This window comes from Phycodurus eques, chromosome 7 (genome assembly GCF_024500275.1).
Source record: "Phycodurus eques isolate BA_2022a chromosome 7, UOR_Pequ_1.1, whole genome shotgun sequence".
Taxonomy (NCBI): Eukaryota; Metazoa; Chordata; class Actinopteri; order Syngnathiformes; family Syngnathidae; genus Phycodurus; species Phycodurus eques.
The window spans coordinates 6,163,813-6,191,561 of NC_084531.1; the positions used below are offsets into that span (position 1 = coordinate 6,163,813).

The 27,749-nt window shown below is 40.1% G+C and overlaps 1 protein-coding gene across 2 annotated transcripts in view; it reads right to left on the minus strand.

Annotated features, from left to right (window-relative positions):
- Positions 1–2,646: 2,646 nt before the first annotated feature.
- LOC133405347 (calsyntenin-2-like) overlaps positions 2,647–27,749 on the minus strand; it is a 277,979-nt gene continuing 252,876 nt past the window's right edge. Inside the window, exons 11-16 of one of the 2 annotated variants that reach the window (XM_061682215.1) lie at positions 24,189–24,336; positions 15,833–16,003; positions 15,241–15,386; positions 14,165–14,288; positions 5,478–5,662; positions 2,647–5,295 (exon numbers count right to left, since the gene is read on the minus strand). In XM_061682215.1, coding sequence (XP_061538199.1) covers positions 5,104–5,295; positions 5,478–5,662; positions 14,165–14,288; positions 15,241–15,386; positions 15,833–16,003; positions 24,189–24,336 — 966 coding nt within the window. In that variant the 3' untranslated portion in view covers positions 2,647–5,103. Of the gene's footprint in view, positions 5,296–5,477; positions 5,663–14,164; positions 14,289–15,240; positions 15,387–15,832; positions 16,004–24,188; positions 24,401–27,749 lie in introns of both variants that reach the window. The other variant, XM_061682214.1, reaches the window with a different exon arrangement.

Consider the following 27,749-nt stretch of genomic DNA (forward strand, 5'->3'; position numbering starts at 1 on the left):
TCAGTTTTGGAATTTCTGAGCTGCATGATTCGCTTCAGGATGCAAATAGGCCTACTTCTTTTTGTGGTTCTTTAAGTAGCGGTGGGCACATTGATCCAAATATCGATACAAAGTATTGGATTGATACTAGTGTGAAAATATCGGTACGGTAGTTTTAGTTTTGTTCTTGTAAGCAATGCTTCGGTTTCATCAAACAGGCGACGCTAGACTCGCCGTTACTGTCTCAGCACGGAGCAGGCACAATTTGCTCCTCTTCCCCCCTCTTGTGTTTCGATGTTGTGCCGGCACATGACTTAGCAAGCTGCCGGCTCGAGTCCGCCAGCCTAACAGCAATTAATTTTTAAAGTGAAGCTGTCCATTTGTTACTTTAACCAACTCAAAAAGTATCAATTATGTTACGACTTTGATGTAATACATTAAACCCTGTTGCAGTGTTATTTAAAGACATGACAATGAATGGGGGGAAAATTGTTTTCTTACTGTTCTATTGTTTCAGATTTTATTTTTTTACAACCCCAATTCCAATTAAATTGGGACATTGTGTTAAACACAAATAAAAACAGAATACAATGCAAATCATGTTCAACCTATATTTAATTGAATACACCACAAAGACATATTTAATGTTCAAACTGATAAACATTATTGTTTTTAGCAAATAATCATTAACCTAGAATTTTATGGCTGCAACACTTTCCAAAAAAGACCGAGAAAGTTGAGGAATGCTCATCAAACACCTGTTCCGAACATCCCACAGGTGAACAGGCTAATTGGGAACAGGTGGGTGCCATGATTGGGTATAAAAGGAGCGCCCCTGAATTTGTGAACACGTGCGTGAGAAAATAGTCAAACAGTTTAAGGACAATGTTCCTCAATGTACAATTGCAAGGAATTTAGGGATTTCATCTACGGTCATCAAAAGGTTCAGAGAAGCTGGAGGAATCACTGCATGTAAGCGGCAAGGCCGAAAACCAACATTGAATGCCGTGACCTTCGATCCCTTAGGCGGCACTGCATGAAAAACCGACATCAATGTGTAAAGGATATCACCACATGGGCTCAGGAACACTTCAGAAAACCAATGTCAGTAAATACAGTTCGGCGCTACATCCGTAAGTGCAACTTGAAACTCTACTATGTGAAGCAAAAGCCATTTATCGACAACACCCAGAAATGCTGCCGGCTTCTCTGGGCCCAAGCTCATCTAAGATGGACTGATGCAAAGTGGAAAAGTGTTCTGTGGTCCGACAAGTCCACATTTAAAATTGTTTTTGGAAATTGTGGTTGTCGTGTCCTCCGGGCCAAAGAGGAAAAGAACCATCTGGACTGTTATGGACGCAAAGTTCAAACGCCAGCATCTGTGGTGGTATGGGGCTGTGTTAGTGCCAATGGCATGGGTAACTTACACATCTGTGAAGGCACCATTAATGCTGAAAGGTAGATACAGGTTTTGGAGAAACATATGCTGCCATCCAAGCAATGTCTTTTTTTTTTTGGACGCCCCTGCTTATTTCAGCAAGACAATGCCAAAGCACATTCTGCATGTGTTACAACAGCGTGGCTTCGTAGTAAGAGTGCGGGTACTAGACTGGCCTGCCTGCAGTCCAGACCTCTCTCCCATTGAAAATGTGTGGCGCATTATGAAGCGCAAAATACGACAACGGAGACTCCGGACTGCTGAACATCTGAAGCTGTACATCAAGCAAGAATGGGAAAGAATTCCACCTACAAAGCTACAACAATTAGTGTTCTCAGTTCCCAAACGTTTATTGAATTTTGTTAAAAGAAAAGGTGACCTAACACAGTGGTAATCATGACCCTGTCCCAGGTTTTTTGGAACGTGTTGCAGCCATAAAATTCTCAATTAATGATTATTTCCTAAAAACAATCAAGTTTATCCGTTTGAACATTAAATATCTTGTCTTTGTAGTGTATTCAATTAAATATAGGTTGAACATGATTTCCATATCATTGTATTCTGTTTTTATTTATGTTTAAGACAATGTCCCAACTTCATTGGAATTGGGGTTGTATAATAGTGTTTTATCTTTACTAATAAACTTTGTCCTAGTTCTGTCCTGGGTTTCAAGTATTTAATAATAAAAATAAAAATAAACTGACACAAACACTTAAAGGTCATAAAAATGTGAGATTTAGCAATTTGATAATGCATCTACCTTAATTATTGAAAAGTATTGGTATCAGTATCGACGATACTTGCCCTGTATTTACTTGGTATCGGGTCGATACCAAAATATGAAGTATCGCACATCACTGTTTGTCTGAGAGATTCAGACAAAATGTAATGGGACACAACAGTGAAATTTGTGGTTAGCACATTTTTCTCACAGTTCTGAGGTTGAGGGTTCAAATCCCAAATTTGGCCTTCCTGTGTGAAGTCAGCTTGTTCTTCCTGTGGTTGCGTGGGTTTTCCCTCTTTCTACCACATTTAAAACATTCATGTTAAGTCAAGTCTAGAATGGGGTGTGAATGTACAGTAACTAGCAACCAGTACGCACCTCTCACCTAAAAGTTAGCTGGGGTAGGCAGCAGCTCACTGATGACCTTAATGAATAAAAGCCATATAAAAAATGGTTGGATGTGAATTTAACGGCAAATAGAAACACATGATGTCCAAACGATGGCTAGATTCCAAAACAAGATTTTATTGGCCAATTTACAGAAAGTGCTGTCGTGACTGACCATTCCAAAGCAAAATAGACCAAAGAGTCAAAAAATTGAAGAAAAAAGAAGCAATTAAAACTAAATTTTACACAATATACACTGTTTCCATGTTAACTGCATCGTCCTCCTTTTCTAAAACAAACATTAGGTTAACATTAGGGCTTGATGGAAAAACCCACCAAAAGGTTTCAGGAGATGAGTAAAGGTAGTGAAAAGGGATGACCTCACAAGACTAATGTGATAAACTTTTAAACAACAGGTATTTTACATCAACATATAGTAGTGCTACAGTATACACATACTCAGTTTTGGCAGCTCATGGCATTCTTTTAACAGTGTCAGAAAATATTACCATCTTCTCCATGTGTTTTTGTGCTATAAAAGTGTCTGCTTAATGTATGATTTGTTATAAAACTTCAGAGGTGAGTTAAAGCTGGAGAGAGAAAAAAAAGTGAAAACCACCCATTGAAGTGGGGCTTTTTTAATTCTATCAAATGTGCCACATCATTTTAATCACATTTTTGTTTTGAGGTTCCTTAATACTTACCACCTTAAAAGTAGCCTATCAGTGTGACGGTAACCTTAATATTGAACACACAGAACAAAGATTCCAGCAGGTTGATGAATACAGTTTCCCAAATGAACTTCTTATTATGTATATGTTCCCATTTATGACACATTTTTAAATCTATTGTTATTCATACCTATTTGACTCTACATTGTTGCACCTGTTGGATAGCCAATATGTATGGTTTCTGACTTCTTGCAGTAATACCCATACTTATGTTTTTTGTTTTTGCACTATGGTTAGAGGAAAAATGGGAAAGAAGAAACAACCAACAGTAGTATTGTATTCTTAGTACAGTGGACCCCCGCATACTCAAGTTCCTGCAGATTCACATTTTCGCAGATTTATTTACTTTTTTAACAAAGCTTTTTTAGACATTTTTTTTTTTACTTTTGCTTATTGGCTGTTTATCCAAGATTTTTTGGGGATTGAAATAATTTTTTTTTCATTGCAATTATAATAGGTGTAAATTATCCACTGATTTTCGCTATTTGCGGTCCAGCCCAGTCCCTATCAGCCGCGTATCGCGGGAGTCCACTGTATTGTATTTATCCCTGTTTTATTATCTTTTTCATTCTATTCTAATTCATACAAGCAGTAGGTCTCTTTTGGAGATTTATTGGGCTAAATCTGGGACTTCGGGTACTAATTCCGTGCCATCTGATGTGAAAATGAGTGCTGGCATGACAAAGTTCCTTAAATCCTACCGAAGTGGTGGGAGCAATACCTTTTTTACCATAAACATGCTGAAATAGATGTCATGACATCCTCCTCCTTCTTGTCTGTGTTGGTTAATACAGCCATATTATCAGCTAAAGCTTGCACCACTGTTTGTAGTACTATACAGTACAGTCTGTTAAATGTAAGAATGGAGGTGCTGTGTTCTGATTTGTGTTGGCGTGCAGGAGATACAAATCATATAATTGCACTGTAAAAAGCTCGTCTGTGTTAAATCCTTTGTTTTGTCCAGAAGCTGTGATGGTGCATATTTAAACTCATAAGGCTAGTTTCTTTTTGAAAATATGTACAGCTTGCCTAGTGGATCTTGTAAATTGCTGCAGTATCCAAGGAGACGGTGACACATCCAAACATACCAAACACAAACCCAACTGAACACTGAGCTGAAACATACAAAGGGACTGAGGGACCACCAACTATTCGGAAGTGTGGACATGGAAAATGAAGTGAGATGACATTTGTTATGTGCAGGTGGAAAGGAGAGTCTCTGGTTCAAGTGTGTATGCATGTGGTAAGGATAGCGGTAGTAGGAGGGGATCACTTACTATACTCTCTATTTACAAGATAGTGTATAAAAATGTACAAGGGCATTTCTCTGTCTATCCCCAAAACACAAAACTCTAACCCCTTGTTGAGTTTGACATGACATCTGGTCAGCACACTTTTTTGTCAATTCCATTGACAAAATGCTATTTCAGTAAAATCACCTGAATTTGCCACAAGGGCTGGGATTAAGATGGACACATTACATATTGTATACAAACCAAAATAACAATATATATTTTTGAAATTTGTCAATCTCTGCAGAATGTATTTCATCAAACTCAACTCAATTGTGTAACGAAATGCGAAAGAAGTATTCCCTGTCGCTAATAGTGTGTCTATTTAAATCCAGGGGAAAATTTAGATTTGTACCCGGTGACTAGTTTTTTTTTTTTTTTTTTTAATACCTGATGTCGAAGAGGTTTGGGTGTGTTTTAGTCCAGTAGGGGGAGATATTACATCATTTTTCGATGCCACTAAGTGAGTGTGAGTCAGCCATCATATTTGATGTTTTATGACAGACATATAGATCATGTGAATCACTTCTTGTTTGTTTATGATTGAGAGTTTCAATAAGATATTGTTGTTTTATCCCAGTTCATTCGCTTCGTTCCCTGCATCCTGGGTAGTTGGACGTCCACTTCTTCCTCGCTGTCATCTGACTCTGCACTGGTGATGTCATCATCCTCTTCCTCATCGTCGTCGTCTTCATCCTCTTCCTCGCTGGCCTCCTCCTCTGCGGCCTGGGGATCCTGCAGATTCTGAGAATCAGATACAAAATGACACCCAATAGTTCAAAAAGTGATATTTATTTATATTTTAAACCCTGATGTAAAAAGCAGCGCAGCTGCACATTTTCTCTTCCCCTCACTGGCAGTCCCATTCCACATACAGTATTTTGCCCTAATCTTTACTATCAGCCATTTTACTTAGCTTCATTTACCTCCATTGGGTTGACGGTGATGGACAGGGCTGAGTTGTCCCAGGTCCCGTCTTCTTCTTTAGTAGTCTCAGACAGCTTGACTTCTTGTTGGTGGGTAAGATGGATGTGGTAGATGCCTAACACCACCACCACCACCAGGGTGGCGATGCACATTACAATAACCACTGTGGCAGCACTGGGCACCCCTGACAATGAGACAGACGGTAAACATGATCAAAGAGTGAGTATTGATTCTATCCGTCCATCAGTTTTCTATTGCTTATCATATTTAGAGTCACCGGTGAGCTGGAGTCTTTCCCAGATGACTTTGGGCGAAAGGCAGGGTATACCCTGGACTGGTCAACAGGCAATCGCAGGGAATGTTTTAAAAAATAAACAACTGTATTTCAGGCACGAAGTTGGGCCTTATTATAAAAATAACAGATCTTGTCTGCATTGTACTTGAAGAAGACAGTGGATGTGGAGTCACTAGTGCAGTGATTCTCAGCGTGGTACAAGTACCACGAGTGGCATGCAGGTTCCCTCGAGTGGTAGAAACTTGAAATTGAGGGTGTTGTGTATAATGTGATTAGTGGCTACGCCCCACAGGTAGGATGTGACCTAGAGGTGAAAGAGAAATTCTGGAAGGAGCAAGACGAAGTAGTTCTTAGCATCTCAGATAGAGAGACAGTCGTGATTGGTGCAGTTGTAATGGACATGTTGGTGAAGGAAACGGGGGTGATGAAGAAGTGATGGGTAAGTACGGCATCCAGGAAAGGAACTTGGAGGGACAGATGTTTTGTAGACTTTGCAAAAAGGATGCAAATGGCTGTAATGAACACTTTTTTCCAGAAGTGGCAGGAACATAGGGTAACCTACAAGAGCGGAGGTAGAAGCACGCAAGTGGATTACATCTTGTGCAGATGATGTAATCTGAAGGAGGTTACCGACTGTAAGGTAGTGGTAGGGTAGAATGTGGCGAGACAGCATAGGATGGTGGTGTGTAAGATGACTGGTGGTGGGGAGGAAGATTAGGAAGACAAAGGCAGAGCAGAGACCCATGTGGTGGAAGCTGAGACAGGACGAGTGTTGTGCAGCTTTTCGTGAAGAGGTGAGACAGGCTCTCGGTGGACAGGTGGAGCGTCCAGAAGACTGGACCACTGCAGCCAAGGTGATCAAAGAGGCAGGTAGGAGAGTAATTGGTGTATCTTCTGGCAGGAAAGGAGAGAAGGAGACTTGGTGGTGGAACCTCAAAGTACAGTAAATCATACAAGGAAAGAGGTTAGCTAATAAGAAGTGGGACACAGAGAGGACGGAAGAGAGGGGAAAGGAATACATTGAGATGCGACGTAGGGTAAAGGTAGAGGTGGCAAAGGCCAAACGAGGCATATGATGACACGTATGCCAGGTTGGACAGTAAACAAGGGGAACAAGATCTATACAGGTTGGCCAGACAGAGGGATAGAGATGGGAAATATGTGCAGCACCTTATGGTGATTAAGGGTAGAGATAGAAATATGTTGACTGGTGCCAGTAGTGTGCTAGATAGATGGATATTCTCTCCTAGATGCTTCCATACCAACAATTCGAAAGGTGGAGGCATGCACTGGAAAGGAGAGGAATGAAAATAAGTCGAAGTAAGACAGTATCTCTTGGGTGGAGGGAGAAGAGATAGCAAGGGTGGAGGACTTTAAATACTTGGGGTTAATAATCCAGAGCAATGTTGAGTGTGGTAAGGAAGAGAAGAAATTGGTGAAAGCAGGTTAGAATGGGTGAGGAAGATGTCAGGTGTGTTGTGTGACAGAAGAGTCTCTGCTAGGATGAAGGGCAAAGTTTATAAGACGGTGGTGAGGCCAGCCATGATGTACGGATTAGAGACAGTGGCACTGAAGAGACAACAGGAAGCAGAGCTGAAGGAGGCGGAAATGAAGATGTTGAGGTTTTCTCTCGGAGTGGCCAGGTTGTATAGGAGTAGAAATGAGCTCATCAGAGGGACGGCCAAGGTTAGATGTTTTGGAGACAAAGTTAGAGAGAGCAGACTTCGATGGTTTGGCCACGTCCAGAGGAGAGAAACTGAGTATATTGGTAGAAGGATGATGATGATGGAGCTGCCAGACAAGAGAGCTAGAGGAAGACCAAAGAGAAGGTCGATGGATGTCGTCAGGGAAGACATGAGGGCAGTTGGTGTTCGAGAGGAGGATGCAGGAGATAGGCTTACATGGGAAAGGATGACGCGCTGTGGCGACGCCTAAAGGGACAAGCCGAAAGTAAAAGAAGAAGTCTTGTCTCATGTAGATCTACAGTGCATAATGATCATGATAATGATTTAGGCTGCGTCCTAAAATATAAAAAAATACCCATCCAATATTTTTTGATAACGCTTATTTTGTTCAGGGTCACGGGGAGCTGGAGCCTATCCCAACAAACTTCGGGCGAAAGGTGGACCCTCGACCGCTCACCAGTCATTTAGACTAGAGGGCACTTATATATAGAGAGACAACCGTTCACTCTTGCATTCACCTCATCACTGAGTGGGAGTTGAACCCATGCTGCCTACACAGAAGTCCATCCAGCCATCCATTTTCAGAGCCGCTTCTCCTCACTAAGGTCGCGGGCGTGCTGGAGCCTATCCCAGCTATCATCGGGCAGGAAGCGGGCAACCCTGAACTGGTTGCACATACAAACAAACAACCATTCGCACTCACATTCACACCTACGGGCAGTTGTCAATTAACCGACCACGCATGTTTTTGGGATGTAGGAGGAAACCGGAGTGCCCGGAGAAAACCCACGCAGGCACGGGGAGAACATGCAAACTCCACACAGGCGGGGCCGGGGATTGAACCCTGCTCCTCAGAACTGTGAGGCAGACGCTCTAACCAGTCGACCACCGTGCCGCCCTCCACAGAAGTGAGGTGAGTTGGAAAAAGTTTGGACCCCTGCTTTAAAGTTCAGAATGCAAATGCTCATAAGAATGTGCAGTTAATTATATTTGTATCAAAGGCCTTCGGGTTAAAATGATGTCAAATAAAGTAATTTTCAACAAACTAGAATTCAACCACGAGATATTTATACAGTAGCTACACTACTACTATTTATTATAGCTCCAAGTTTAATACTCCCCCACATTTAAATCTGGTTGCTCTGCAGTCCACAGCAACAAAAGTGGAGCATAAACCCTCTTTAGTACTGTAGTCACAACAACAACAACAACACAAAAGTCTCTTGATCTAAAATGTTCATTTCCCATGCTCTGATCTTTATCCTTCTGATAGAGCCTAACATCTATGCGTCTGGCCTCTATCCTCCTGCTGCTGTGTGTGTTTATTATGAGTCAGGCTCTCCGAGCACTCCTCAGATGATTATTTACTTCACACCACTGCTTGAGGATCCCACCCTAAAACTAATGACTTCCATTCCCCCATACTTCATGCAGCCTCTCTTTAGGGCAAGTAGGACACATTTTTGCATGCACTGACACGGTTTGGCTGGATTTACACTGCAGGTCCAAGTGTCAATTTTTTTTTCTGACTTTCTATTTACATGTTCATTTTATGTGACACACATCCAATGTAACCATTTACACTGACCGAACACATGAACCAAACCACATGCATAGACGACTATTGCATGTCAGCCACCGGGGAGAGTATAATAACTGTCATGCAGACACAAACGAAGAAGAGTTTCACAACTACTGTGACTCAGTAAGCTGCAGTAATATTCGTCATTTCTTGCAAAGGATAAAAAACATTTGCCTAGGAGTATTGTTATATTGTCTGTCTGCATGTGTTGCTGCACTATTTGTGTTCAAATATCCGTTGCTTAAAGCGTTATAACACCACCACATAGATGCCATTCGTTAGCCCATCCACAGTGCTTCCCATTATGTGTTAGCATTAAGCTGCTTTAAGGCAAATGTATGCTTAGTCGTAATTTCCATTGAGGACACCGAGGTCATGACCTCGGAATTTTTTTACTCAGTGGAAAAAAAAAAGAAGAGCAAGTGGTTTCTGCACAAAGTTACTTGTCAGCAGTTAATCATCACCGTGGTTTACAGAGTGAATTATATATACTAACTTTGGTCATTGGTGCTGATTGGCTGCTTCAGCAGCAAGACCGTCTGTGCTCCAGCCAGATTGCTGCAGTCACATTACAACCAAGGTAACACATACAGAAGAATTTCACTTTTGCATTCATTCCTTCACTGGACATTGATTTCAATACGAAGCATGCTAACAAGCTATTGACAGCCATAGGAATTATTGCATGTCACCATACCTTTCATTGAACTGCGATGTCACACCTAGCAGTGCCATCCAAATTAGTGATCAATCATTACTAGTGATAATATATATAGCAAATGTTAACTGCCTACAAATGGTCGTTACAGTTAGTCATAGTACTGTCTTATTGACAAGAATCTTTTGGTGGCCATTGAAAGCGGAGATAAAATAAATCATGTTGACAGACGTTAGCTAGCTAATTTATAATCCATGCTTACTCATTTTTTATGACGTTAGGCTGCTCTTGGACTGCATCTTGGAGCCTACTGCTGATACAACTGTGATTACTGTACCTACTTGCAAATTTCCCCATTTTGGGACTAATAAAGGTTATCTTATCTACATAGACATTTTAATAACCTTTACCAATGATACACATAAATTTTTTTTTAATAGGTTTTAAAAATCAAAACAAAAGTTTCTTCAGGTTCAGTCCTTTAATCAATTCAATCAAAATCATTCAATTTCAACATAATACACCTTGTAAATCCAATAGTGAAATTATGTGACTTACAATTTGCTTGTGGTCATGTGTTTGAATTTGCATTATTTGGAATTTGAGTTATTTAAATGTATCTCAAGGTTGATATTCAGGATGTTTACATTATTTTGGCTGAATTCCTTCTTCGCAGGAGTTAAAAAGAAAGGGACAGTAAGAGGATGAGACAGAACAAAGTCCAGGCTGATTCACAAATGGGAAGTCAAGAACTAAGCTCAAGAAGAGCTGGAAACCTCAGCTTTAAAAACACTAGCTGGACAAGACAAGAGGTATTAGTCAAACAGTCACCATATCTTGTCAATCTACCTGACACTCCCAGTAAAGGGTCCTTTTCATTATCAAGGAGCCTGATAACCTACAAAAAATATCATCCATGGGCATTGAGAGACTGTCTGGACTTGCAATTATATATGTTCATAGAGACTGAGCCTTAGATCCAGTCAAAGTGCCAAAGCGCTGGGATGCCTCTGGCCCTGGCAGATAGCCTTATCCTTGATTGAAAATATGACATCAATTCTCAGACATCATGTGTTTTTTTAGGCAGTTTTAAATCAGTTACAAATACACATTTCCTTATTGACAACTTTTCTTGTTAAAGATCTTGATTGCATTATGATGCCCTGTTTACATCTAGGCTAAATAATCTTTGAAATGTTGCTTATGTTAGGACATTTACTGTATGACTGGCTGCCTGCCCCCATCACCTGGCTCTGCTTGCCTTCCTTTATCTACATCCTAACTATGCTGTCACTGCCCTCTTGAAGGTTGGTTAACACACACAAACATGCGCATGCACGCGCACACACACACACACACACACACACGCACACACACACGTTTCCTTATGGAACCATCCGCTGAAACTTTATATTTTGACCTATGCAATTATGACCTCAGTATTTCTAAAACCCGTGTTACGGCACTGCTTATATGTGTTTTTTTTTTTTTAATGTACACAATCTTTAAATCTCCTTGTTTTATGTTTAATTTGACAATAAACTTCAACTGGGAGTGGTATTCAGCAGCTTGAAGCCTCTTTTTTGAAGAATTGTTTATTTGCCAACATGCTGCTTGTTTTGAAGTGAGGTGAATTGAGTTTACTGCCACCATACAGCGCTCGTGTCTAAAATTCTTGCTCACAAGTCACGGCAAAAAATAAATTAATGAAAAAAATGAGTCGAACAACTGCTCGTATCTCCAAAAACCTGTAAGTCGGGTCACTCGTATCTCAAGACACCACTGCACTTCCTTTCCTCCCGAAACGCCCACGTGTACTAATCATGATCATGCTGAAACTACTCAAATCAACTATCCATCCATCCATTTTCAACACCGCTTATCCTGGTTAGGGTCGCGGGGCGCTGGAGCCTATCCCAGCTGACTTCGGGCGAAAGGCGGACTACACCCTGAACTGGTCGCCAGTCAGTCGCAGGGCACATATAGACACGGACAACCATTCGCACCCACATTCACACCGTCACTGAGTGGGAACTGAACCCCCGCTGCCCGCACCAAAGTCAGGCGAGTGTACCACTACACCATCAGATCAACTAAATACTATCCATTTTATTCATATCAGTTATCAACCACCTTCTGGCCACTTTGGCCCTCTCTCTGACCTTCTTTTCTCTCTCTCTCTCTCTCTCTCTCTCTCTCTCTCTCTCGCACTCTCTCTCTTTCTCTCTACCCTCTCAAATACACACGCAGGCACATCCACGCGCACACACGCGCGCGTGCGAACACACACGCACACGACTCTGATGTCTGCAGTACAAAGTAGAATCCAGTGGGGTCTGATGAATAATTAAACCTTGTGTCGTAGCATAAGACCAATGTCTCGCCTGACTTAAGAGCACTCGGATGTGCCTCTCTACTTTCCACTTCATGAGAGTAGCAATCTGGTCAACAGTTTGATAAAGAACTAGAAAGTCAAATGGACCTAACTATAGTAATTGCTGGAGAAATAGCAAGAAAAATAACTTAATAGTATAATTTTACTGCGGTGGATCACTGGTTTGGGAAAACAAAACAAAAAACAAACAAACAAACAAATAAACAAGCTCAATTGTCTGCAATGTCCTTCAGTCTCATTAAGATCTCATGTGGCTACTGTTACTTACTTTACTAAGTGCCAATCACTGTTTTGCCAAGAAATTTGTAGTATTTTATAACATGTTTGTTTTCAAATAATATCTACAAACCTCAATTCCAATGAAGTTAGGACGTTGTGTAAAATGTAAATAGAAAACAGAATACAATGATTTGCAATTTTATTTCAATCTATATTCTATTAAACACACTACAAAGACGAGATATTTATTGCTCAAACTGATAAACTGTTTTTTGCAAATATTCACTAATTTTGAATTTTATGCCTGCAGCACGTTCCAAAAAAGCTGGGACAGGGGGATGTCTACCACAGTGTTACATCACCTTTTCTTTTAACAACACTCAATAAGCGTTTGTGAACTGAGGACACTAATTGTTGACGCTTTGTGTGTGGAATTCTTTCCCATTCTTGCTTGATGTACAGTTTAAGTTGCTCAACAGTCAGGAGTCTCCCTTGTCATATTTTGCCCTTCATAATGTCCCACACATTTTCAATGGGAGACCCTTCTGGACTGCTGGCAGGCCAGCCTTGTAACCGCACTCTTTTACTATAAAGCCATGCTGTTATAACACATGCAGTGTGTCTTGCTGAAATAAGCAGGGATGTCCCTGGAAAAAAAAATGTTTCTTGGATGGCAGCACATGTTGCACAAAAACATGGTGTCTTCACAGATGTGCAAGCCTGCATACCAAAACAGATGTGAGGCTTTGGGGATATACACTAAGAAACCTCCCTCTCCAATCCTTAAAGAGGGTACTGGCCACTGAGCTGGCAGCCCGGATTTTAGTTTCTCAACGTTTTGTTTCTCAATGCAAGACACAGCAGCATCGCAGGGCTGATCCCCGTGTGGGGTCGAAGGCGTGCAGAAAAGTGTCTCTAGTTGCACTGGCATTTGAACTTAGCACTCATAACAATCCAGATGGTCCTTTTCCTCTTTGGACACAAGGTCCATGATTTACAAAAACAATTTGAAATGTGCTCTTGTCAGACCACAGCACACTTTTCCACTTCGCGTCTGAGATGAACTCAGGCCCAGAGAAGGTGGCCGGTGGCCTTTCTGGGTGTTGTTGATATATGACTTTCGCTTTGCATGGTCGAATTTGAACTTCCATTTCTAGATGGAGCGATGCACTGTGTTACGGTAACTGACAATGGTTTTCTGAAGTGTGCAATATCCTTTACACAATGATGATGGTTTTTAATGCAGTGCCACCTGAGGGATCCAAGGTCGCAGGCATTCAATGTTGGTTTTCGGCCTTACGGCTTACACACACACACACACACACACACACACACACACACACACACACACACACACACACATATATACATATATATAAAGTTTGAAGGAGTGAAACAAATATAAAAACAAGATTTATTTCATTTTTATCTGCACAATTTGGGTAAAAAGAAACCTAAGCATTATTTAAACTATTGTACAAAAGGCCATTTTTTTTCATCTTTATGCATTTTCTTGGTTGAGTCTTTTAGCATGATGATCTCGGGTTTGAATTTTGTTCATTCCAGTTTTGGTTTGTGATAGGCTGTGTCAGTTGACCTCAATGAAACTTAAAATTGTTGATATTCCGTAAAAAAATTTACATTTTGTCTTTCAAATTCAAACATAACATAAAGCAGGGAAAGCAGACCTTAGCCATTATATATAACATTGGGAGTGAAGATGTATAGGAACAGAGCAACTGATTATATCAACCAAAACAAACAGCTCAAAGTCAACACGACTTAAATTGAGAAATAAAGATTAGACAAAAGTAGCGATGAAATGCCGAGCATTTAAAGTGTGTTTTCCTACCTGAGCTATGCTCTGGGTACAGTTCATCAATCATAGATGGATGGAGGACTAACTTCATGTGCTGAGGTGGCGCCACGGTCTGACTGATATGTTCTCTGACCGATGAACTGTGGAGGATGCTCACCTGGGAAAAGACAGACTATATCTGTTTTGGTTCCAGACAAAATAACAATAGTCTAAGAAAATACAGTATTGGCTTACATACATAACGTTGTCAAAGAAGCATGTACTGCATATTGCTAAAGCGTTTGAAATCGCTGTTATTTTATTTCACAAATTTTATTTTACAATTGTCTATCATCTATTATTTCAAATGTTTTTTATGATGTCAGCCAATTCAAATATTCTAAAATACTGTGTATTTATAGAATGGTTAGTTCCAAAATTCACGTTTGTGCTTAAAGGAGATGGACTGGTGTCTTCCTCACTACAAGAAAGTGCAGGTGCTGAATTTAATTGCCACTACTGTCGCCTACTGTCACGCGATCACATGATCTCATCAGGTTAGCTATTGAAACACAATAAATTTGTCACACTGTCGGCAAGTTGGTTCACACTTATTTTCTGTACCACATCACCTTAGAAAAAAATACCAAGATGTTTTTAGTTATAATAGCAAATATCTGCAAAAGAAAATGGTTTAGCTTCCGAGCTAGGAGTTAACTGATAAAACAACTAAATACTTTTTCTGCTTGATGATATATTTCCAAACTTCTGCTTTCAAAACAAATAAACAAAAGCAATAATAAACAAAGGCTGAGGCAATTATGTCAGAATATGAGCAGGCGATGCACTACATTTATACTGTTTTACATTTACAACCGGCCCTCTGAGACCAGCATTCACACTGATGTTGCCTGAGGAGAAAATGAGTTTCATATCAATGCAATAAAGCATAGAGCACATTTAAGTGGAGAGACCCCAGAACCCAATTAGTATCTTTATGGCAAAGTCGTTCAGATTTTAACAGAAAGTGTCATCGATTTCTAACTTCACTTTTACGACTTCAATGTGCAGGCAGTGAATATTGGCCGCTCTCTCTTATTAATGATCAGGCTAGCTGTCGTTGCACTGACCTCCAAGTTAAACTCATTGCTGGTGTAGCGTCCGTTGAGCTCCGAGCATGTGAGACGGAATCTTTTCTCTGTTAGCTGTGCCGGTCGCCAGTTGTAGTAACGCACCTCTCTGATCACATCTTCGTAGTTAGCCATGGAGTCCACACCTGTAGTGAAACGCGAAAATAAACAGAGGGCAAGTAAGAGTTTGACTACTAACTGTAATTAAACAAAACGTAAGGCATAAAAAGCACATAAGTGCATCTCAATAAATTAGATTATCGTGGAAAGAATAATACATAACATAAAACATAACATTTTTCTGTGTACAGCCTCAGAGCTAACGAAAACCCCCAAAATAATCATCTCAAGAAATTACAATCAAACTGAATTTTAAAATAAAAATCAGGTAAAGATTAGCCTTCTGACAAGTATATTCTTATGTATTTATTATGAATCTGCATAATATACAAGTTTCAGTTTTGGAAGGAACTACTAAAACTAATGACATTTTCTACAATATTAAATTTTTTTAGATGAAGATTAGCAGAACTGTCTCATATAAGTTCAGGACAATCTTCATCTTATATGCAAAAACACTATAGTAACTAACCAAATATGGACATCCCAGAAGTGGAATTTGTGGCATCAAGGTGTTTTCCAAGCAGAATGCTGCGCTGCAGTTGGAGTGACTCCTGGTCAGGCCTCAACTCCTCCCCCAATACCAGGATGTCACAGTAGTCCAAATTGTGAATGATCTCCTCCAGAGGTCCTGGTCTTTGGTCTATGTACCCAAGCGCGCGCACACACACACACAGCTTATTAGATCATGTGAACTTGTGAAGAAACATTTACTGTATAACTGAATAGATTGTTGATGAGAGGACACGTTTTGGTGTGATTCTGTCATGCTGCATTGAGGCTTATGTGAGCGGTCCAAGCACACTCTGAGCAACGAAGAGTAGAAATACACCTTATCCCAGTTGTCAACAGCAATTACTCATCACACACACATGCACAACCATGCACACACATAACACACAGTGTCTTAAGAGCCTGTTAAATGTGCAATGCTGCTTCCCACTCTTGGGAGGGGACACTGAGGAAGAGAGCTGGGTCATGATGCAAGTACGTTGTACTTAGACTAGCAGCGAGACTGCGATTGCTGTCTGAAGGGACTCGTTACTACAACAACTCATGGTGGTGAGTGTGTGTGCGAGCGCGTATGTGTGTGTTTAGTTGGGTCAAGAGAGATCAAGCAGGGACTATGGGATGAGTGAGCGAAACCGATTGATGATGCACTTACTCTAAATGCTGACTTTCAAATTGAATTGCCTTGTAGTTGAACAAATCAGAATTCCTCTGAAGGAAAAAAAGGATGCCTCTTACGTTGCACACGTTCCGTGACTATTGTGCAATGACGTCGCAAGAGACGTCAACATATCACGCTGTGACGAGTTGAGTGCGCAAAGGATTCACTTGTTCTTTGGGTTTTTGTGACAACACTCCATATCCAAAAGAAGTTTCAGCTTCAGGAGGGTGTGTTAAAGGTAGATAAGAGAGATAGATAAGTAGATAACAGTAATTACTTTAGACAGTCACTGCAAGGATTCAGGATGCGCAATTGGTACCGTTTGGGCTGGCAGATTGAGCCCAAGTCGAGAACCGGTCCAATTGTGAGGTGTGTTTTCCAGCAGCAATAGCATTAGAAAAATTACTTTTGGCCCTTTTTTTTTGTTATTTGATTTTGTTTTCAGAACATGTGATGTGCCAATACATACAAACTCTTATTTCAAAGTGAACATTTGCAGGTAAACCAATAAAATTAAATATTCCTTTTAAAATACACAAACGATAAAGAAAAAAATGAGAAAAACCATGTATTAGTACAACCATGAAAATACACCAATATTTTCACATACATATGGGTAATTTTCATATACTTTGATCAACAAAGGTAAAGCAATACCTCACTGAATTTCATTTTGAAAATCTATGAATTTTACTGATATGAGTGCATTTGAATTATTGTCAGTTATCATTCAAAATGTAATAATTGCTACAAAGCAAAAACATGTTCTAAATTGATATTTGTCTCACTTTTAATGTCAAAATGTCTTTACCATTAAACAGTGTATGCCAAATGAAATTTCATGATTGGCAGCATGTTTTCTGAAGATACCAATTACATTTTTGGATATACAGTATAGGATTTCCCTCCTATTACTTGAGATGCCTTTTCCATGAAAACCAACACAAATGCATCTTAGTGTCTAAAGAGTTCCTTTTTTGGTTCTTTTACAAATGGTCCTTCTTTGTCACTCAAGCTGTATCAACTGTTATTAATGCCACTTGGGAGAGCCTCATTATGTTGTTGCAATACACCAGCGGGATCCGTGTTATGAAGTGCCAGGACTGTGGAAGCCATTTTGCATTCACATAATAGGAGACAACAGAAGATATATTATTATTTATTTATTTAGATGTTATTTCTGGTATATGACTGAATTTGTGAAAGTGTCAGAACAATTGCATGTCTTTATCGTTATCATGATTGTGTAAAGACAAACGTGTAATGAGTTTAAGCAGTAGTTAGGATAATTCATGCACTTATATCTGCAGAGTTTGAAGAGCAACACATAAATTGTGCAACTCACATAGTTGCTATGAAGTAGTCTGTGCGGCTTTCTGCACTTTTGTCTTTGCCCAGGGCTCGAAGTTAACTGAAGGATAAGTGCCCTAAAATCTTTGCTTGCCCGTGGTAAACTTGAGCTTACTCTGTTCGGTTAAGTGCACTCAAATGTTTGCTATGTCTTACTTACGGTTCGGTTTTATCACTGTATTAATGTCAGGGTACGATAATTATTGCAGTATTGTGGGAAAGCTCGTGGTATGGCAGGAAGGCTGACGGTGGGGCGACTAGGTTAAAGCAGGAATGCTGAAAAACCTGTCTCTTTCTTGCTTGCCGAGTCCTAGTTTCTGTGCGTTTCCCCACAGGTTTGTGTGAAAAAGACATCTTCACACCATACGGTATATTACTGTGCACCTCTATCCCCGTCCATCCAATGTTTACATTTGTATACAGTACCTCCAAAACTCTATTATTGCTGCAAGCAATAATAATGCCATGCTCACAATAACAAAACTGTCCATTGAAAAATTGTCAGTTCTCTCATTTAAAAGAATTTGTCATATTGTTGCTGCTATTCTACAAATAATTAACATTAAAAATGACTACCAACTAAAAGGGATTTATTTGTTTGAGTCCAAAAATTCAAGTGTAGTCAGAAAGGCATGAACACTCTTAAAGGCAATGGAGGTTTAGAAAAAGCCAAGTAAGAATAAATAAAATAATCATGGGACTCATACAGAGTTTCTTTTCCTCCGCTTATAAAACGATTTCTCTCTCTGAGTAACCTCTGTAATGTTTTTATTTGAAATGTAGTCATTACATTTGAAGAGAGAGAAGTATGTAACATTTATATTTGCAGTGTTATGCAGTTGACCTATTTTATTATTTCATTTTTGGGACAAATGGAATGTAACTGTGGAGGTATACGATTCAACGGGAGTTAAAATCGTTATTCCCTCTCCTTGTGATGTTCATTCACCCATGACTAAAGAGTGATACTGTTACAATATGCTTTAACAATTTGGCGGGTGAGAGGGGGGGATTCCCGGTGGAGGCCGCATCAAGCCAGGACGCCGACTTCGCCAAGCGGAGGTCCACCAAGGCGCCTCCATCTCATCCAGTCAATTGTGAAGCAAAGCTCTGACAAGTGTAGTACACCATAAAGGCTTCTTTATACTCGCGCTGACGTCACTGCGGCTATCCCGCATGCAGTTTCTACTGTCTGGGTGAGTTCCAAAGTTTCTCGTTGTATTTTTCCCACAAATTTGGTCATAGACGACCCCTATTCCCCCTTTGGAATAATATACACCCTAAGGTTTTCTCGTCTGGATCTCCCTCCTTGATCAAATAGTTTGTTTTCGTTTCACTTTTTGCATCCTGTTGTGCATCTGTTCCTTGGTTTGGACCTGGTCTGCCATCTTTACAACTTGATCCTCTGCTTCCATCATTATTTGGTTAATATAGTTGGTAAAACGCTAACAGTTAATGAAAGCCCGGTATCTCTTCCAGAACTTTTTCCGGGCCTGCATCATAGTTAGCCCAATCATTAGCACTAGCTTTGGCATCCTGTGTTGGAGACCGGTGGTACCTTTTTTCAGTTAAACCAATTATCAATTTTCTTTTGGTTATCTTTGGCTATACTGTTTCAAGGAAAAATGTGAACTCTTTGGAATTACCTGGAATCTTGCATAGATTTGTCATAAAATATGACCTGATCTTCATCAGTCATAGTCAATATCCATACTTTTTCCACCCCATGTTGATTCAATGTAAATATGGAAACATAGTGTGTGTTATTAGTTGAAGAAAAGTGTGTCAATTGTTGGCTTATGTAAATGAGGATCAGATTTTTATGACCAATTTATACAAAAAAAACATTAATTCCAAATTGTTCACATACTTTTTCTTGCAAATACAGTATACATAACCTTTTCCACTCCATAGTACGTCCCCCGAGATGCTTCACTCGCTAATGATAATTTTCCATCGTCAAAAACAGATACTACAAGGTACTATTTCAAGTACTCCGCAACTGTTCCATGAGTGGCAACCCAATACCATAGGGATGGCGTAAACTACTGCTGATTGCTCAGTTGCAGATTCGTCACCGAGGAGTCACTGTAACCTTTTGCTGTATGGCCAGAAATAAAAATACAATCCTTGCTATGGCCAACCACCACTTGCTGAGTAAGTAAATCCAGGAAATGTGGTTTTCATGTCTTAACTCCTTTGAAATTTATCAGCATGCCTCATTGTAATTTATGGGTTCAATGAGGTTTTCATTGTTTCTTTCTCAAATCAGAGTAGAGCTCAGTCTGTACTTTGCAGTGGAAGAGCAGCAATAACTTTGCCCAAACTGATAGTAAATGGCTTGAAACTTCGCAGAGTGAAAAAAAAAATTATAAGGGACTGTCGAAGTCACATTGTATTGAAGGACTTTGAGGCAAGGGTATGAAGTTTGACCAGCGACTAAATGAATTGAGGACCTTGACTGGCCTTGAGAAAAAATAGTCAAACTAAGCCTCGAAAAGATGTTCTGAGATGGAAAGGGGAAATTAAGCAGCGCCAAGTCTGCAGTAAATGAATGACATGGAAAGCAATCAAGAGGACAATGAATGATTAAATGGGTCTAAAAGAAATGTATTGCCTTGCCTTAAAAAGATTTTTCTTGAATCCTTTAAACCTCATGAGAACACAAGATCTGCTCATTAGGGAATATCATCTTGTGTGTCCCCGACACATTGTCACCGCTTCACTCTCTTTCGTTCCAACTCTGTTCCTTTCTTTGGCTTCCAGCTAATCACTTCCCCCAGCTGCCGTTCTATTTCACCGTCAGAAAGAACTCCACCAACTCTTAAAGCACTCCTGCGATGCGCCTTTCTGCTCTGCTTCCTTCGCTGCATTATTCACAATGGAGGACTCAGACCTCAGTCTCTCTTATCTCCTTCTAATTAGTTCTGGGCCAAGCCAAATTGGGTTGTTCTTGCCACAGTGGTCAGGGAAACGAGGATTTAAATACTCATTTTTCAGTGGTTGAGGTGAGTTATTCTTGGGGCTGGTCAGCGCAGGTCTCATGCTGCATTGACATCCGTATGTGGGAGGGTGTACTAGAAGTGGAGGAGCTCATGTAGACTAATCTGTGTCCCAAGAGGTGAGCCCTGTAAAGTGTTGCTGCATGAGTGACTCGGCAAGGCAAGCAAATATGCATTCAAAGAAAGACTTGTAGCTTAAACTGCCGTTTACTACTGAGGAGACGGGGCTCTCGTTCTCAGTTGCTATGAGTACGATGCCATCGTCTTAGACCACTACTAGCTTTGTCGTTTTTATTACTTTTTAACAGCAGTCATTTTAATATTTCAAAACAGTAAATACCAAGACAAATACAATGAATAAATAAATAATAATAAAACCTTCTTTCAAGGGACACAAGTACGCCTAACAGTATTTCATGGGGTCAACTTGTGTTTGTGTGTATTACTGTTATTGAAGATATGCTTTAGTGAGCAGATGGTGCAAGGATACGACATTACAGACTTCATTTGTGAGGAGGTTCCAGGGATGTGTCATTGTTGGGGAGTCGAGCATACTGACCGCTGAGCTAAAAGCCTGGGCAACTAAGTCAGCGGCCCTCACCCCTTTTTGAGGATTCGCAGAGTGATGTTTCTTAACGCACAGCCTAACTGGCTCCCGTTACACTAGTGTCAGATGAGTGCATGAATATTGATAAGTCTACACTCACACACACACACACACTCACACACACACACGTATGTATGTATTTAACACCTTGGATGTTTCACCACTTTGCCAAGATCTAGACGTTGTCAACCTCAGATAAAAGGAAATTGGTTACGATATTAAGGAATGATCTTGAACCCATCAAGGCTCAAATCCGGAAACTGGAAATTGCTGGAACACCAACCGTTCACAGTGAAGCCAGTTTTACATCGCCATGGACTGAGACGATGATGGTGGAAATAAGCCTCACTTTGAAATCGAAAACTACAAGCCAAATGTACGGTGGCCTGGAAGTGCTTCAACATGATTGGCTCCTGAATCATGGGGAGGGCAGGATACACGCATGTAATGAGATGTCCATCCCAAATATGTATCACATTAGTAGAAAATAATAATAATAAAAAAAGATGGTATGGTTAGGAATAGGGTTGGTGTTAAGGCAGTTTAGGATGGGTTAAGGTTAGGATTATGGTGGTTAAGGCTAGCGAACACCGAGCGACGCCTCCGAACCCAACTGAACTCTGGCACAGTGTGCGTGGTTTGGCAACTGTTGGACAGTGGTTTTGCCACGATTCAAAATTTTAATTGCCGTTATGTGGCGTCTTAACGTTACAGTTTACATTCAATCAAAAAGTACAGACGCTTTCCCCTACGTTGAAAATACATTTCCGGGTTTGCGAGCCGTGCCGCAGCTCGCCTCGGCTCAAGCCGTATAAATAGTACGTATAGCATCAAATTTTGTTTTACGACAATACTAACTTATATTCATAATGTATAATGTGCCCGTGGATGAAAAGGCAAAGTTTGTGACCAGAATGTACGTTCAAATGAATGGGATCGGCGAGCTTCCTTTCAAATATCCACACATCCCTTTAATTCTTGCCAACATCCTCTCTCTTTAGCTACCTGCTTCTTCCTTAACTCTTGATCTGTCTTTTTATCATTTGAGAAATGTGACCACGTTGCGCAGTTTACGGCAGGCTTTAGGGTTAATGGCATTTATATTACCGCCGCCACACTTAATAAGTCACATACTTCCTTTGCTGTCTGGGTTTTGAAGCAGTAGGGTGTGTTCTACCGGGATACAGCAGCCAATCATAGTGCAGTGGCCCGTGTATAACATTGGAGCAGGGCGTGTCCTGCCAGGAAAATGCGTGGAAATCCTAATAATGTTGGATGTTCCCTTTTCGGTTTGTGTCAATTGTAATTTGTTTCATCTTTTGTAAAAGTGTTTCTGCTTTTCTTATTGTGTTTTCTGAAATGTAAACGTGTTTCTACTTTTGTTAATTTGTTTTATGAAATGTAAAAATGTTTAGGTTTTTGTTAATTTTTTTTCTGAACTGTAAAAGTGTTTCGGTTTTTGTTAATTTTTTTCTGAAATATAAAAGTGTGAGGCATTCATTGTGGCCCAGCCAATCAAAGGGCACATATAGACCTCCAAATTTATCTTCACACCTAAAGAAAATTTAGAGTCTTAAATAAACCCAACATGGCGGCACGGTGAACGAATGGTTAGAGCGTCTGCCTCACAGTTCTGAGGACTGGGGTTCAATCCCCGGCCCTGCCTGTGTGGATTTTGCATGTTCTCCCCGTACCTGCGTGGGTTTTCTCCGGGCACTCCGGTTTCCTCCCACATCCCAAAAACATGCATGGTAGGTTAATTGAAGACTCTAAATTGCCTGTAGGTGTGAATGTGAGTGTGAATGGTTGTTTGTTTATATGTGCCCTGCGATTGGCTGGCAACCAGTTCAGGGTGTACCCTGCCTCCTGCCCGATGATAGGTGGGATGGACTCCAGTACTCCCGCGACCCTAGTGAGGATAAGCGGCTCAGAAAATGGATGGATGGATAAACCGAACATGCATGTTTATGGAATGTGGGAGGAAGCTGGAACCAAGATAGAAACCTCATAACTGTGAAGCGGATGTACAAACAACAGATCCACTGGGCAGCCTCTGACCATTCTTTCTCTGTATGTGTGTGTGTCTGTGTGTAGATATACATATATATAGTTTTCTCAGGTTACTCCAGTTTCCTCCCTCATCCCAAAAACATGCATGGTAGGTTGATTGAGGACTTTAAATTGCCCATAGGTGTGAATGTGATTGTGAATGGTTCTTTGTTTGTGCCCTGCGATTGGCTGGTGACCAGTTCAGGTTGTACCCTGCCTTTCGCTTGAAGATTGCTGGGAAAGGCTCCAGCATGCCCGCGACCCTAGGGAGGATAAGTGGAACTTAGGAAGATGAATATATATAAATATATATATATATATATACAAATATATATATATATATATATATATATATATATAATTTTTAAACTCTATTTGAGGCCTTTGCCTCTTTTAGCTAAATATTGTAATGTGGTTGCAATCTATTAGTGACTTACTGTATGTAGAGTATGAGTGAAAGCAAGTTCTCTACATCATCTCTCCATCACCCATCCTGATACCTCTATAAAAAGCTAGAGCATCTGTCACCAATTTAGGCTGAAAGATACATAAAAAAGTCCCCACATTCGACTGCAAGCTTGTTAGTGCGAGGATGCTGGTAAAAAAAAAAAAAAAAGGGTGCTGCATGTGTTATTTGATGTTATGTTACCTGTATTAGGGGCAACAACATCTCCCCTGGTGACCGTGCTGATGATGTGGAGCTGCTGGAATAGCGCAACACCTTCCGGGCGCCTGAGGTCAGAAGCAGGCCGACTCTGTCTTTCCAATCCTGTTATGGTTATCCTGGGCTCGCTGGGCTGCAACACCATTACTACTGCCTCAATGTTAGGGATGATGATACAAGTGTCTTCACCAAAACACCTTCAAATGAGCGTAGAGAAAAAGATCAACGAGGGAGGATGTCTGTAAAGCTAAATGGTAAAAATAATGTTTATGGAAAATTTGCAATCATGTTAAAAATGAAGTCCTTTTAACTCATTGTAGAGTCATTGATAATCATTATAGTAGTGATGCTCGATACCACCAATTTCCTTTCCGAGCAAAATTCAAGCTGGTATCGGCGATACCGTTCCGACACTGATACTTTTGTTCGACATCCCTAATTTAGAAGATCTCAATAGCTCTCTTCAACTCCACTTTTTTACAGTGTGACATGTATCAGATTTTGTTTCATGTCAATGTGAACACTACAATTCAGATTTTTTCATATCCGACCCAGGCCTTTTTCTTATGTGGATATAAATTGGATATTTATCCAACGCGAATGCAGTATGGACGCTCGTGTCCATACTGCAAAAAAAAAAAAAAAAAAGAGAGAACTGGGCATCATGCCCTGCAGTGTGAACGTAGCCTTAGTTACTTTCCACTGTGTTCCTGTTAATGATATGCTATACATTACCTCAAATGACTGAAGAATCAAAAATATTGATGTTTTCATTTGAGAATCGATTTACGTACAACCCCGATTCCAATGAAGTTGGTACGTTGTGTTAAACATAAAAACAGAATACAATGATTTGCAAATCATGTTTGACCTATATTTAATTGAATACACTACAAAGACAAGATATTTCATGTTCAAACTGATAAACTTGATTGTTTTTAGCAAATAATCATTAACTTAGAACTTTATGGCTGCAACATGTTCCAAAAAAGCAGGGACAGGGTCATGATTACCACTGTGTTACATCACCTTTTCTTTTAACAACATTCAGAATGTGGTTTGGCATTGTCTTGCTGAAATAACCAGGGGCGTCCATGAAAAAGATGTTGCTTGGATGGCAGCATATGTTTCTCCAAAACCTGTATGTACCTTTCAGCATTAATGGTGCCTTCGCAGATGTGTAAGTTACCCATGCCATTGGCACTAACACAGCCCCATACCATCACAGATGCTGGCTTTTGAACTTTGCATCCATAACAGTCCGGATGGTTCTTTTCCTCTGTTCTTTTCCTCTTTGGCCCGGAGGACATTACGTCCACAATTTCCAAAAACAATTTGAAATATGGACTCGTCGGACCACAGAACATTTTTCCACTTTGCATCCATCTCAGATGAGCTCGGGCCCAGAGAAGCCGGTGGCGTTTTTGGGTGTTGTTGATAAATAGCTTTTGCTTTGCATAGTAGAGTTTCAAGTTGCACTTACGGATGTAGCGCCCAACTCTATTTACTGACATTGGTTTTCTGAAGTGTTCCTGAGCCCATGTGATGATATCCTTTACACATTGATGTCGGTTTTTGATTCAGTGCCGCCTGAGGGATCAAAGGTCACGGGCATTCAATGTTGGTTTTCGGCCTTGCAGTGATTTCTTCATATTCTCTGAACCTTTTGATGATATTAGCACCAGCTATCTTCGGGCGTGTGAACTCCAGCAGGAGCTTTTACCAACACACAACACCGCTGTGAATTACAGTTCATCCAAAATAATGTACTCAGCAATGTTCACATTTTCTATTCATAAATACTTTCTCTAGTGGTCAAGTTGAAGATTCATACTCGTGTGTGTGCTCTGCTTTAAATGATACATGTAGTCCAAGGTTTGATACATATCGTATGATTAACAAACTTGAACAGCTCTGTGATCTCTCAATGATTACACAGACACGACAGACAGTACTTCATATCCTCATATTACACTAAAAGGATCACTTTGAATGAACAATACGGTGCAGACTTAGATGACTCCAATAATATTTTTTTTGTTAACTACAGTATTCCAAAAGACCTTGTTGGACAGTGAGTTCTTACCACCACAATGGATTTGAAATAAAGCAGTCAACAGTCAAATATAGAATGTCGGTTTCATTTAAATGGTTTCACAAAAAATATTGGATTTGACCTGATGGAATTACATTTAGTATTATGCATAGCACTCCCTTTTCAAAACAAATTGCAATGTGATACTGACATTATTGTAAATATAACAGTTTTACTACTTGGATGACATTCCTTTGCTCTTTATGATGGCATGAAAATAAAATGCTGTAATACCTAGATAGTAGATGCCATATTTTATTGAAAAGTCTTGAATAAAAGCTGAAGGTCTACACCTCAAACACAACTTTATTAATTGCAATGATTACTCAGTTATATTGATTTGACTTGCTGGGATATTCATATATTTTCTGAATTAAATATATAATATATATATAACTTTTCGTTCAGACAGAGATTTAAGTAAATTTATTCATTTTATGTTACAACGCACTCAAAAATAAGTGTAGTACTAGTAGAATTAAAATTTCGGTCCCTGAAAGTACAACCATACATTTATAATAAGAAAAATGATTAGACTCTGAGGTAGCCATTTGTAAGACTGTGGATATCATGACTTTAAGTATCAAAATGTTTAACTAGTGTTGTGCCTCTGAGTGAAACACAGTTTGCTATTTAATCTCTTGAATTGTAAAAATAATCCCTTAATTTGCCTGCCAACAATTGGAAAGTAAATATTGTCTCTAAATCCAGCCGGTTGTTTGAGGCTCTTTTGAAACCTAAAGCGCTTTCAGGACATCATGTAATCTCTTCTTGCTTTTGTTGAGGGCAGTTGTGTGTGTGTGTGTGTGTGTGTGTGTGTGTGTGTGTGTGTGTGTGTGTGTGTGTGTGTGTGTGTGTGCGTGCGTGCGTGCGCTTTTGTATGATATGGCTGGGGGAGGTACAATGATGCAGAGGGTCAGATGCTGCGTCGGCGAGCAGAGCTGAAGCATAAACCTGGAAGAGGTCCAACTTAATTAGACAGAAATATAACAAAGGGGTCTAAAACAACTGTTCCAGAGATTAGCCCTGGTTAATTTGCTCTGCAATTATTAGGAATCAGCTAAAACAAATTTAATTGTATTTGGATTAATTATAATTTATTTAAATGTTTATTTGTGTTGCGTGATACTGTCTGTGGCAGTTGGCGACTACTGATCTGTTCATGGCGGGAAGCTCTCACAGTATAAGTAACTGAGGAGAATCTGTCTCTATTTCATTTGGGCACGAGATGGACTGCGAAAACAACACCATGGAAGGTACAATGCCAGTGATATCAGCATCATTACACAATATAAGCTTTAAACAGAAGTGACCCACTACTTACGACAAACATCCCTGTATGATGACAGGCAGATTGTTCTCAGTGCCTATATAGCATCATGCAAACAGACGTAGGTTCCGAAAACAGTACTGATAATTGCCACCCCAATCAGAAAAATTAACATTATGCA